Raw genomic sequence first — 14717 nt, 5'->3', positions numbered from 1 at the left:
CTCCTTGTGAAGGAGTATTTTGTTTGCCTGGGTGGTAAAGGGAGAAGTTGTCAGCATCTGTTTCCCAGTGGTAATGGTATTGTTGATGTCTCAATGGGAATGGCACTGGGCACTTGATTCAGGACTTGCTGTACAGTATATTGCCTGTCTTTAAAGGCTTTTGTAAGCTCGTTTGTGTAGATAAATGGAGCTTCCCACTGCAGATTCGGTGCACGCAGTTCCCAGCACTGTAAGAGAGGGACTTTGTAGGCCTAATGTTGAATGCTTGGCAACTGTCAAAATAGTGGCTCTATAGATAGGTGTTTTTAATATTGACTTGTTTCCATGCAGCTATTGGTATGTTAAGGAGGATCATTCAAAGAGATAGGACTTTGGGCCGAGAAAGATAAGTTAAAATGTAATTGGCAGAATGTGTTGAGATTCTAGGCAAAACAGAAGAAACTACTGCTCACGAAGATGTTATCAGTGAATTTGAACCAGGAAAGAGGTTTAAGATTTTGAGTGCATAGGGAGGATTCATTTAAGTGACACACAACAGATTCACATACAACAGTGATAGACATAGATGCTTGGAAATTGTGTGGAATTTATTATCCTTTACAGAAGAAATCATTATGGGTTTGAATGCATTTGGCCAACCAAATTTTAAAAAAGGCATTGGGTTTGGTGTTGCATCTCTTTTTCAAATATTTTGTTCCACAGCAGCAAGGCCTTATGCATGGGGGATCCTAGTATACAGTGATGCAGCACATGTAATGAAAAGCAAGGCATCTGATAATAATGGTTTGGAAAGTAGTCTGTTAAATTTTGAGCATACACATACACAAATTTCATTTTTCTTCACTAATAATTTGGCCACTTATCTTACAGCCATCCCCAGTGTGAACCTTGAGCTGCCTTACATGTTCCACATGTTGACACTCTAATGTGAGTCAGCACCATAGATGGCGTTCGATATACCTTGCAGATACAGACAGGATCCTTGTGACAAGTGGAGAAAGTGATTGGATAGTTACGTTCTAACTTGATGTATCACACTACAGTGTATTCTCTCAAATTTCTTTATAGCATGGCCTGTATTCTATGCCTTTTCTCATCTGCTAATCATATCTCCATTACTTCCATAAATACTTGAGTTCCAAAACAATAAGATGGAACCTGCAATTTTCACATCACTATTATCGGTAGAGTGGCCCTTATGTGTGCAGTGTTCCATTTTTGCTGAATAATGTGATAGTTGCAAGTGAGTGTGCTGTTGGTGTTTGACGTTTCTCCAATGAACCGTTCATGTTGCTTGCTATACTTTAGTAGGTTTTAGATTAGTCTTTGTTGCTCTTAGATTAGTTTTCAGACATCTCATCAGAAAGTCAATTTAGTTTCAGAAGGTTTGCCATTGTGGCATACGAAGAAAGAAAAATTCCTCAGATGTCAAAGTGGATAGCTGTGTGTTATATCTATTGGAAGTCACTTTCATTTCAGGGTAATGACCTAAAACCTTCAACTTCTAATCTTTTTCATCAAAAACTAGAGAATTCATCAGTCATCTGTAATTTTGGGCGAATAACGTCATTGTGATTTCATGTCAGTTTTATCTCTTGACTCTGATTTAAAACTGAAAAATTGATTATTTTTTTTGTTCTTTTTTCTGTTGCAACTTTTTTCAAACTTGTAACTTGATTTCTTTAACATTAATTTGGCTACTGTATGTCTGAATTTCATCATAAGCATCTGTTGGCCATAGACAAGGTAAGACAGTGCTGCAATAGCTGCATGTTGTCCCTCTTGTTTCAAAAGGTGGAAAAATCGCCAATTCCTCTCTTGAGACATTCTCAGTTGGAAGTTGCAAATGTGCTGCAATAGTTTAAGTTGGCTGTTGTAGAGATTTCACATCATTTTAAGGAGAGCCATCAAGCATGCTGCAAAATGTCCATAATATACTTTTTCACTTTTTTGTGTGCACAGAGCTTCAGAAACAGGACCACAGCATGTTGTAAAACTCTTTTATGTATTCATGTCTTCTAAAAAGTTTCAAACCCACAGCTCTGTGTAACTTCATAGACTTATTATTGAATAAATTTATTTCATTTCATTATACAAACTAGTCTCTTATATGAAGTGCTCCTCATCAAATGCTTGTCCAGAAACAATTATTTTGGATGACTTTGAGCATCCAGCACCATTTCGTAAAGCATCACTTTTTTGCATGGCTACACATTGCATCCTCCTCCCATGAACCATGGACCTTGCCATTGGTGGGGTGGCTTGTGTGCCTCAGCGATACAGATAGCCGTACTGTAGGTGCAACCACAACGGAGGGGTATCTGTTGAGAGGCCAGACAAACGTGTGGTTCCTGAAGAGGGGCAGCAGCCTTTTCAGTAGTTGCAAGGGCAACAGTCTGGATGATTGACTGATCTGGCCTTGTAACACTAACCAAAATGATCCTGGTGTTGTGGTACTGCAAACGACTGAAAGCAAGGGGAAACTACAGCTGTAATTTTTCCCGAGGGCATGCAGCTTTACTGTATGATTAAATGATGATGGTGTCCTCTTGGGTAAAATATTCCGGAGGTAAAATAGTCCCCCATTCGGATCTCCGGGCGGGGACTACTCAAGAGGATGCCGTTATCAGGAGAAAGAAAACTGGCGTTTTAGGGATCGGAGCGTGGAATGTCAGATCACTCAATCGGGCAAGTAGGTTAGAAAATTTAAAAAGGGAAATGGATAGGTTAAAGTTAGATATAGTGGGAATTAGTGAAGTTCGGTGGAAGGAGGAACAAGACTTCTGATCAGGTGACTACAGGGTTAACACAAAATCAAATAGGGGTAATGCAGGAGTAGGTTTAATAATGAATAGGAAAATAGAAATTCCGGTAAGCTACTACAAACAGTATAGTGAACGCATTATTGTGGCCAAGATAGATACGAAGCACACACCTACTACAGTAATAAAAGTTTATATGCCAACTAGCTCTGCAGATGATGAAGAAATTGAAGAAATGTATGATGAAATAAAAGAAATTATTCAGATAGTGAAGGGAGACGAAAATTTAATAGTAATGGGTGACTGGAATTCGGTTGTAGGAAAAGGGAGAGAAGGAAACGTAGTGGGTGAATATGGATTGGGGGACAGAAATGAAAGAGGAAGCCGCCTGGTAGAATTTTGCACAGAGCACAACTTAATCGTAGCTAACACTTGGTTTAAGAATCATGAAAGGAGGTTGTATTCATGGAAGAACCCTGGAGATATTAAAAGGTATCAGATAGATTATATAATGGTACGACAGAGATTTAGGAACCAGGTTTTAAATTGTAAGACATTTCCAGGGGCAGATGAGGACTCTGACCACAATCTATTGGTTATGACCTTTAGATTAAAACTGAAGAAACTGCAAAAAGGTGGGAATTTAAGGAGATGGGACCTGGATAAACTGAAAGAACCAGAGGTTGTACGGAGTTTCAGGGAGAGCACAAGGGAACAATTGACAAGAATGGGGGGAAAGAGATACAGTAGAAGAAGAATGGGTAGCTTTGAGGGATGAAGTAGTGAAGGCAGCAGAGGATCAAGTAGGTAAAAAGACGAGGGCTAGTAGAAATCCTTGGGTAACAGAAGAAATATTGAATTTAATTGATGAAAGGAGAACATATAAAAATGCAGATGTAGAGGCTTATCTCACTAGGGGTACGATAGATACTGCCTACAGGAAAATTACAGAGACCTTTGTAGAAAAGAGAACCACTTGTATGAATATCAATAGCTCAGATGGAAACCCAGTTCTAAGCAAAGAAGGGAAAGCAGAGAGGTGGAAGGAGTATATAGAGGGTCTATACAAGGGTGATGTACTTGAGAACAATATTATGGAAATGGAGGAGGATGTGGATGAGGATGAGATGGGAGATGCGATACTGCGTGAAGAGTTTGACAGAGCATTGAAAGACCTGAGTCGAAACAAGGCCCCCGGAGTAGACAACATTCCATTGGGAGAGCCAGTCCTGACAAAACTCTACCATCTGGTGAACAAGATGTATGAAACAGGCGAAATACCCTCAGACTTCAAGAAGAACATAATAATTCCAATCCCAAAGAAAGCAGGTGTTGACAAATGTGAAAATTACCGAACAATCAGTTTAATAAGTCACTGCTGCAAAATACTAACATGAATTCTTTACAGACGAATGGAAAAACTAGTAGAAGCCGACCTCAGGGAAGATCAGTTTGGATTCCGTAGAAATACTGGAACACGTGAGGCAATACTGACCTTACGACTTATCTTAGAAGAAAGATTAAGAAAGGGTAAACCTATGTTTCTAGCATTTGTAGACTTAAAGAAAGCTTTTGACAATGTTGACTGGAATACTCTCTTTCAAATTCTAAAGGTGGCAGGGGTAAAATACAGGGAGCGAAATGCTACTTAAAATTTGTACAAAAACCAGATGGCAGTTATAAGAGTTGAGGGGTATGAAAGGGAAGCAGTGGTTGGGAAGGGAGTAAGACAGGGAAAAATTCGGAGGAGGTATTAAAATCCAGGGAGAAGAAATAAAAACCTTGAGGTTCGCCGATGACATTGTAATTCTGTCAGAGACAGCAAGGACTTGGAAGAACAGTTGAACAGAATGGACAGTGTCTTGAAAGGAGGGTGTAAGATGAACATCAACAAAAGGAAAACGAGGATAATGGAATGTAGTCGAATTAAGTTGGGTGATGCTGAGGGAATTAGATTACAAAATGAAACACTTAAAGTAGTAAAGGAGTTTTGCTATTTGGGGAGCAAAATAACTGACAATAGTCGAAGTAGAGAGGATATAAAATGTAGACTGGCAATGGCAAGGAAAGTGTTTCTGAAGAAGAGAAATTTGTTAGCATTGAGTATAGATTTAAGTGTCAGGAAGTCATTTCTGAAAGTATTTGTATGGAGTGTAGCCATGTATGGAAGTGAAACATGGATAATAAATAGCTTGGACAAGAAGAGAATAGAAGCTTTCGAAATGAGGTGCTACAGAAGAATGCTGAAGATTAGATGGGTAGATCACATAACTAACATGGAGGTATTGAATAGGATTGGGGAGAAGAGAAGTTTGTGGCACAACTTGACTAGAAGAAGGGATCGGTTGGTAGGACATGTTCTGAGGCATCAAGGGATCATCAATTTAGTACTGGAGGGCAGTGCGGAGGGTAAGAATCGTAGAGGGAGACCAAGAGATGAATACACTAAGCACGTTCAGAAGGATGTAGGTTGCAGTAGGTACTGGGAGATGAAGATGTTTGCACAGGATAGAGTGGCATGGAGAGCTGCATCAAACCAGTCTCAGGACTGAAGACCACAACAACAACACACATTGCATTTGGCTAATGATACCTATTGTCTAGTTTTTTTTCAAGATAACAAATCCTACAGTTAGCACCACTTGTAGTTGACAAATTTAAAGTACGTTTGCACATAAAAAGTGTGATGGTAACTGGGCATTACATCCTGTGATATTGGCATTTTTACTGCTTTGAAAAATTATGATATTTCTATGATCTTATCCACCACGTGTGTCATCATCATCATCATCATCATCATCATCATCATCATCATCATCTTCAGCAGCAGCACTTATATCTTGCTCATCTTCCAACTCCATTGAACTACTGAATGGCACACACAATATTATAAACACATTCACAAAATTGCTTTCCTTACCAGTTGCTGTTGCAATGACTCTGTATGGGTATAGAATAAATATCTGCAAATTCCATATACCATTGTGTCAATACGACTGCAGTGAGTACCAGAAAGTCATCAACACACTAATGGTTGTCTGTTGAGAATAACCTCAATCAAAAATCCATTTTGTGACATATCCACAATTATTCACATATATTTCCCTCCTAGCAATAATAATTTATTCTGAAACTTGTTTCTGGTGATAATCATTTACTTTCTTGGTAAGTGTCCTTTGGTTAGTAACCTTTACACCATAACCTGATATGTTTGAATTGTTCGTAATTTAAATTAAAAAAAAAGTGGGTCTTACAGCACCAGTGAGATCATAGAATGGATAAGAAATACAAGATGATTGACAAATGCGTATTGTGAAACATTCTTAGAGATGCATCATTATTTGTGACAGTTTTAAATATCCCTGAGTCGATTGCTTAGCATAAGAATTACATAATCAAAGAGGTGGTTATCCATGATTTTATTTTAACTACTCAGAAAGTTCTACGTTGAATTAGAACTTCACTTAATAATAATAATAATAATAATAATAATAATAGCCACATTACATTTTATATTCAAACTTACAGAATGTCATCTGTAAAACCTGTAGGGTCAGTAGGGTCAGTGACCATGTGTGTCTAGAATTAATTCAGTCTACAGCGGAGTGTGCATTGATTTGTTTCTCTGGACAGATTAAAACTGCGTGGCAAACTGAGAGTCGAACCTGGGACATTTGCTTTTGTGGCCAGGTGTTGTACCCACTGATCCATCCAAACATGATTCGTGACCTGACCTCACAGTTTAGCTTCTACCATTATCTAATTTCCTACCTTCCAAACTTCAGAGAAGGTCTCATCCATGTCTTGCAGGACTAGCACTCCTGGAAGAAAGGATATTATGGAGACAGGGATTAGCCATTACCTGGAAGTTGTTTCCAGATTTAATATTCATTCTGCTCCAAAGTAAGGGCTGACTTGAAATTTACTGGCAGATTAAAACAGTGTGCTAGACTTAGACTAGAACTTTTTGCATGCGAGTACTCTACCTGTCGAGCTATCCAAGCACTTGCCCACAAAAGGCAAAGGTTCCAGTTTCAAGTCCTGGGACCTTTGTCTTTTGAGTGCAAGTGCTCTACTTATGGAACTATCCAACCCCTTGCCCACAAAAGGCACAGGTCTGTGGTTCAAGTGTCAGTCTGGCACACATTTGTAGTCTGCCAGGAAGTTTCAAGCCATGGTGTACTGTTTCAGAGTGATAAAACTCAGTTCGTCATAAGCATCCATTGATCATAGACAAGGTAAGACAGTGCTACAATAGCTTTATGTTGTCCCTCTGGTTTTGAAACGTGGAAAAAAATCTTTAATTCATCTCTTGACACATTCTCTGTTAGAAGTTGCAAATGTGCTGCAATGGTTTAAGTTGGCTGTTGTAGAGATTTCACGTCATTTTAAGCATGCTCATTGTTTTAGGAAATATTGGACTTAATGTCTGTTGATGTTAAAAACCACTGTGTTCTTACCTTGTTCATTCATTTTGTAGCACTGGAAACACAAGAAAATTGGTTTATTATATCAACAGAATCTACAGAGTTAGCAACCTCGGTACGTCTGAGAAAGTAGTTGTTGTTGTAGATGTGTGCCTGTCAGCTATACTTCTATTATTGCCCAGTTAAGTCCATTGAACCTAATTCATTAGACCTACATGTCTGCAGGGACAGGTAGGGAGGGAAGGAGGCAGTCTTGACAAGTGCAAAGCTAGTTGAATTGGAGTGTGTCAGTAGAGTAGCGTAACTGGTTAGACTGTTAGCCTATGAACGTTTTATGTTGTTACATTTGTTACCCTGTAAACTAAGTAGAGCTGTCCTCATTCTCAAGGATGGTTTCAACACCACGCTGCTTTATTAGGTAGGTCTGTTAGTTTCAACACTACACTGTGTTATTAGGTATGGTCATATTCAATTTAGTATATCCTTGCCTTCCCCCAACCTTTAAACTGACTTATCCACCCAATTAAACAAGGACCTACAGTTTAATACAGACTCTGAACTAAAGTGCAACTGTTTGTTTTTCATATTAACAAGTCATTGGCAGAGGAGAAAGTGTTAAAAGTCAGAAAAAAAACTAGGATGAAATGGAGACAGAAGCACATGGTGTTGGATTTGCAGTCTGAAACTTATCCACTGAGTCGCCAAAAAACACTTCTGATGACCATGCCATTGAGTTCATCTCTCCCTTCCATCTCTCCTCCTCACCTTGTCTCTGCCCTTCCCTCCCTCTCAATTATGTCTCCCCTACCCATTTCCGCCCCCCCCCCCCCCCCCCCCAATTAATACCTGTCATCCCGGAGTACTACTACTGCTCATAAGTAGGCAGACAGTGGCCCCAAGGCTTGAGAGTGTGTTTTCTTCCTCTTCCCCTGACAGTAAAGAACTGTGTTTTTTATGGCAGAAATGTAGTTAGTTTTAGTGGTGTCCCCATTTTGAACTGCACTCTTCATCTGCCATTCCTCTAATGAATAGATTCCATCCTTGTAGTATGGTTTTGAAGTTAGAGGTTGCCAAATCGTGTAAGCACGGTGCATATCCCAACTCCCACTGCTAAATGCTCCATTTTTCTCATAGCCAATAGAGAACTATTACTATGAATTCGTCCTGCATTGGTCCAGAAGACCTGCTTATTATTCATCAGTTAGTTTTTTACTCTTTGCAAGGCAATCAATCAGAAAATTATTGGGTCTCAGAACCATGTACTTCTCTTTCTTGATTGCAGAGCCATTGGCTTCTGTCCATTGCTTTGATTGCTATTTTGTGTGTGGTGTGAGTTGGAGGACCTGCATCTCATTATCTTCAGTGCCAGATTGGCTCAGAGAATCAATGGGAATCTTCTAAAAATATTTCCAATGACATGAGAGAGCCATTTTGGCATTTAGATTTTGCCGACATTCACCAAAGGCATCATGATATTTAATGAAAGTCTTACAGCTGATTCATCTTGTGATATATACATTTTTCTTGTATGCCTATGGCATTAGTTATTCTCTTTTAATTACTAAAATCCAGTACCATGATTTTATGTTTTCATCTGTATTTGTAGTTGTGGACGTTCTCTGTTGTGAATAAAAACTGCTTCATTTAAATTCACCCACTACTTTCTTAAATGTTAAAAACAGATAAATTTACACTTGTAATAAACCTTCCGAATAATATAAGCACTTCTCTACTTGAAAATGTCATAGAAATAAGACTGTAGGTCAGTATTGTATTTGACATCCTGCTTATTGCACAACACACACCAACATAACACACTGAAGTTTTCAGTATTTTAATGACAGTATTTTAAACTAGACTGTATAGAGCATTGATTTATCAAGTAGAGGAAGCTATGAGTGATGAGTTGTTTTTTCATGTTTGTGGCTATGTGTTACACATAATAAAATACAACTGTGATTTTGATTTAAAATTCTGACAGCACTGAAGGCATATGAGGCTTTATCATGAGGTCATACTTAAAGAAGTTTTTTAATTATTCATTTTTACGTGCCTCTAAGAGTCTGTTTATCTAAAAAAAGAAAAATTTAATACAAATTCCATTTTTAAAATAAGAGTATTGTCACATTCCTTGCATAAATGTGTAAAGGTATGTAAAGCAGTTCTTTTTGTTGTTTGACTGCTAAGTTAATTACCAGTGATAACTGCATGAGCTGCCTTTTGGGAACCTTTTAAAAGCTCCCGACTGACATTTGTTTAATTTATAGGTTACCTAGAAATGTCTGTTTCGGATTCTTTGGCTGACAGCTATGTGATTGATAATCTAACTTTTGCTCACACGTTTGACTGGACTACTCAGATAATTAACTTCCATTGGTCATGGTGCAGGAAATTCTTTGAGAATGTCAGCCAGTCGTACTGGCCAAACAAGAGATTACCAATAACCAAATAGCAGGCATGCCGAAAAGAGAAAGAAAAGTAGCCAGCTTTTTTAATAAGTGGAACGAGAGTACAAACGATCTCCTTCACTACTAAATTATTTGCATTCTGCCAGAACTTTCCTTGCTAAGATTATCAGTCAAACAGCCATTGTGTGAAACAAATGGCATCAGGCAATATTCAAGAAATGGCTGAAAATGTCTTGGTGCCTACAATTGTTTGATGGTCCTTCTTTTGTTTCAACAGGGAGAGTGGCTAGCATTATTAGAGATTTACACTCTGTAACTGACAATGGACTGTTACTGAGCTCACCACTGATAAATTCACTTGTTTCGTGACAGAACCCTGTGTGTTGTAAATAATTTTCATGTGATGCCCCCATAATTACAGAAAATTAAATACCTAGGACAGGGTTTGGATAATCTGGTGAGATTCTAAATAAAATTAGAAGTTTTGTTGTACCTGACCTCCATGCTTATGTGTAACTACTAAAATGTAACAATTAGTTTTCAAGTGCATTGATGGAAGTAGATCACTAGCTGCACCACATAAAGAACTTTCTTCCATGTTAACATGAATAAATTAAAGTGAAGAGCAGATGTTTGCATTGTTGTGTTTGGCAGTACAGTGTTTGTTGGGTGTTTACAGTTTTTAGTGTATTGTGGTGTTTTACTTTAGATAAGAAGAATATTACAAATCCTCCGCCAAATGCTCTTTTGGAAATTATTACGCGGTGGATTGCTGAAAATCCTAATCTGTGTGCAGCTGCTTTAAATGCAGCACCAATGGTTGTTACTTCAGTTGGGGCTCATTCAACACCTGTAACACCATTTGCTGGTCTTTTCAAGTAAGTCATCTCTTTTTTTGTGCTTAAAAGCTTTCATGCCATGGAAGCTCCTTTAGTATTGAGTACATTTATTCTTTAAAATAAACTAGATTGCTACCATGTAGATCATACTTATATTGCTGTAAGTCAGACAGAATGTCACTTGAAAATATTTTGTGAGCTCATATTTATTTATTTTTTTAACTTAAAGTATTCTATAAGATTTCATAAACATAATAATGTACTGAATAAGGTGAAATATTTAGTCTTGCACTCCCATTCTAATTTTACAGATATAAAATTACAGGATATGTAATGAGACAAGACAATTAATACTTTCTACACATATTGTTGGGAATTTGTGGAAGAGTTATATGATTTGTTTTTGACATGAATGGCTAGTATAGATTTAGTTACATGATCTTCCACCAGGACTGACTTGCCGAATGTTCATTTCCACATCTTGAAACGGTATAGAAATGATCTGTCATTTCTGAAACAGTTTCCATAATTATTCTGAGTTGGTATCCATTTTTTGTCTTCATCTCAGACTTCATAAGCACATAGAGGAGAGTATTTAGAAATGTGTGGTCTAAAATGCTGATACAGAGTTAGAATATACATAATTCAGCACAACTTGGATACCTGTAGATTCACATCTTCAACAAAAATGTCAATCACTGTATTATAGAGGCTGGGGGTAACGTACTGGTGTGGGTTCCTATGGTGCAGGGTAGACTGGGTTGATGCCTAATGGACCATCAAAGACATTAGTGAAACATCATTAACAAAGTAAACCGTTATTGTGCAAAAATGCACAGTTGTCTTGATTCTCAGTCACCTATGGCAGTTGGTTAGGAATGACATACACCACGCAAGGAACACTTTGATACTAGTGCAAAGTGTGCCGTTACAACCTGCAGAGAGGGTGGTGAAAGCATTGATGTCAGTTGCCTGTGACACCACAGGGCCTCTGACCATGCTGTGTGGGTGACAGGTTCTGCTCCAGCCACAGTTGCTAGTTGTTCCAGAAAGTGGGTGACCAAGGCCCGCTGATTTTACCATAGACTGTATGCAGGAGAAACACAACTCCCACCTCTGCATGAAGCTGTGCAGAGTCACGCTTTGGCCAGCTGACACTTGCAGCATCCAAGTCTGCCCACAGGAACAGAAGTGGACAGCTGCAGGTGCGTGATCCTACGTTGACAGGTAACAGTCAGCTCAATGGACCAACTGGTTAAGCCACCACAAGGCCCACTCTGAAGATGGTGCCCATAGCTCCCTATCAGTCTTGATTCAGTTGGTGGCACTGCAGCTCATGGCAGCTGTTTTCCTGAGGAGGGACTTGCTACTCCATCGAAGATTGTGGATGGCTAGAAGAGCAAGGGATAGTCCATCATAGGTTCAGCCTCCAAGATGGATGGCTGTGAACTCAGTAGAACCCTCCACTGAAGCAGGAGTGATAATTATACTGGACTGATATGTTTGCTTTGCTACTGTGAGGTGGCAGTGGCATCACTTGGCCAGCTATTCTTGTCTGGTCAACTCATCTGGCTGCTCTGGTTACAGCTGAAAGGTGTCTCCACTCCTGCTGTCAGTGGCAGTGACGGGCACATTTTGCAAAGTCATCGTAGTGAATAGTTACTCGTGCATTTTATTTAAGCTTTCTTACTCCACTCTCTGTAGTCATCACGGTGATGGTATCCCTGTTCTTTGCTAGCCTCTAGCACAACCAGGGGAAGGCTCCAAAATTTTGTTAAACTGTGCAAAGCATATTATTCGGTGGTGCATCATTACCCATTTCATTCACCAATCCACCTCAGATTTGTCTCCAGGTATCTCCTTAAAAAGCCTTGACAATTATTTACAAATCTAAAGTTTACATTGTTCATTGCATTTTCTTTTTTCTAATGAAGCTCATACCTTAAAGTTCCTCAGCTCAATGCCTTTCTCACATTCCTCAGGGCTTAGCTCACTGGGCAACATATCCTATGTGTGTTTATTTTTCCTAAGTCAATACTTACAGTCTAGAACAATTCTTCTCCTGTAACATAGCCCAAACACAATCCAGTTTACAATATCTCTCACTCCTCACTTAATTTGCAGTCCATTACTCTCACTCTCACTTAATTTGCAGTCCATTACTCTCACTCTCACTTAATTTGTAATCCATTACTTTCACACTCTTTTAATTACTCTTTATTTCTACTGATAAACACATCAACTTATCTTGACATGGCACTATTAAATCATGACACAGAAAGACATCTTGATGTTGAAAGGCATTGTGATTCAGAAAGAAAAAGTAGCATCAGCTCCCTGTGATGTCTCAGGGCCCAAGCTGCCGGATTCATTCATGTACAGAGCAGTCTGAGTTGTAGTGGGGGAGGGGAGGGGGCTTAGTCTCCGTGTGACCTGTGTTTATGTTTTGTGATTTTGTTTATAGCATTCACATCAAATGAAAACAAAACGGATTTCTGTGGCTAGGAGTTGCTGGGCGAATTAACACACATTCACGTACAGAAGGCTAAAATATGTGTTAGTTTCAGGTTTTGATTTTATTTTATTTCCACAGTATTGGCATTCGAGCATTAATTGTCATGCAGAACAGTGAAGTTATTTTTGTTGGTTTTCTAAAGAAATTTGGCTTTTATTCATCTTTTCCACAGAGCCAGCCAATTTATTTGGAACACAGTGTTTCATTTCACACTGTTGTCTAGTTTAAACTCTTCACTAAATCTCAAGTGCATGCTTTCATCTTGTGGCATACATGGCATAATGACATAATACAGAACCAAAAATGAGATAATACAGTACTTGTACTCAAAGAAAATTAGCATCCTGAAAACCACATTGAAAGTCTTAACACCAGGTAGGGACCTACATTAGTGTGAACCTGGACATATGAATGTGCACTTTAAGCTGAATTGTGCATTTCAGGGTGGTTTACGAAATTCTTTTATGACATAATGTAAGATCACTTTAAGATGACTAAGCAGGCAAATTTGGTCTGTAGTACTGAATAAATTTTTTTGTTTCAAATATATTGACAGCTTTAGCAGAACTTTATAAGTCTGCCTTCTGTGAAACACAATGTTTTTTGATCACAAGACATGTTTCCACATTTGTCTGGTACCTCCTCTTGGGTTGACGTTATTTCTTAATTTGTGTTGTTTACATCTTAGATTTGTAGAACGCCATTCTTCAGCAATTTATAGACTTTCAGCACACCATATTTTATCATTGTAACTCCCCACAAGCCTTTATATTTACTCCTGTAGTAGAATATAAACTGCTAGTTACACAGTTTCTTTTACTGACAGATAACATTGTTAATTTTTTGTACCATTTGAAGAAGTCATCAAAAGCTTGTCCTTAGTTCTGATGTATACAAACATCTGTTTTTATTTTTACAAGGAATTTGTGTTTCTTCTTAAGCACTTTTTGCAGTGCTGTGTGGGTGTAAACCTGTTTGGAAATGCTATTTAGCAGTATTGCTGAGTACGAATTAAAAAAAAATTATGTTAAAGTCACCAAATCACATTATATTAGGGCGCTTTGAGTTGTAGACTGTAGTCTTGAAATGAACATTATGCCAAGGACTGCTTTCTGAGTTTGCGTTCCTTTTGTGGATGGAATATGATAAAACAATTGCCCTAAGTACCACAACTCCATATGTCCCCACCAAACAACATGCATCAGTGTTGCACATGGTTATGTGATGCCCCACTATGCACAGAATTCCGAAACAAACTGCAATGAAAGGTGTATGAGCAGAGCAGACACCAACATGGGCTTCCTACATTGTCATATCTGCACATGCTCAGTAATGCCTGTTTCCTGGGGCTCTCTGGCAGCTGTTCAGCGGAAACTGTTTCTAACAGGTTGCAGGAAGATATTGCGAATGATGGTTTGGGAAGTGTTACTTTCAGAGTAAATTTCCTTTTACACAAGATGAATTCTGTTACGTATGAGAATGTGTGATGAATTTCTTAAATCACAGAGTGTTTGACTCTCACTCAAAACTTAAGACTTAGTGAACAACCCAATTAAAAAAAATCAAGTTCAGAAGACCAGCCATTTATGTCATTATTTTAAATTTTACTGGCACATTTGTGTTTAATGTATGTTAAATTTTTTTTCACGTAGTAGTTATCTTAAAAACGGATGGTAAGTATTTCATAATAGCTAGCAAGTTTGCATTGACAGAACTGGTAACATTGTATCTGACCCTCTGTCGGATATAATACCCAATAAATTGAG

The 14717-nt window shown here is 38.4% G+C and overlaps 1 protein-coding gene across 2 annotated transcripts in view; it reads left to right on the top strand.

Annotated features, from left to right (window-relative positions):
- Positions 1–14717, top strand: part of LOC126354331 (integrator complex subunit 15) — a 49663-nt gene that overhangs the window by 21706 nt on the left and 13240 nt on the right. For both annotated transcript variants that reach the window (XM_050003895.1, XM_050003896.1), the window contains exon 5: positions 10307–10475. In XM_050003895.1, the coding sequence (XP_049859852.1) occupies positions 10307–10475 (169 nt within the window). The remainder of the gene's footprint in view (positions 1–10306; positions 10476–14717) is intronic.

This window comes from Schistocerca gregaria, chromosome 3 (genome assembly GCF_023897955.1).
Source record: "Schistocerca gregaria isolate iqSchGreg1 chromosome 3, iqSchGreg1.2, whole genome shotgun sequence".
NCBI lineage: Eukaryota > Metazoa > Arthropoda > Insecta > Orthoptera > Acrididae > Schistocerca > Schistocerca gregaria.
This window is presented reverse-complemented; position numbering and strand designations above follow the sequence as displayed.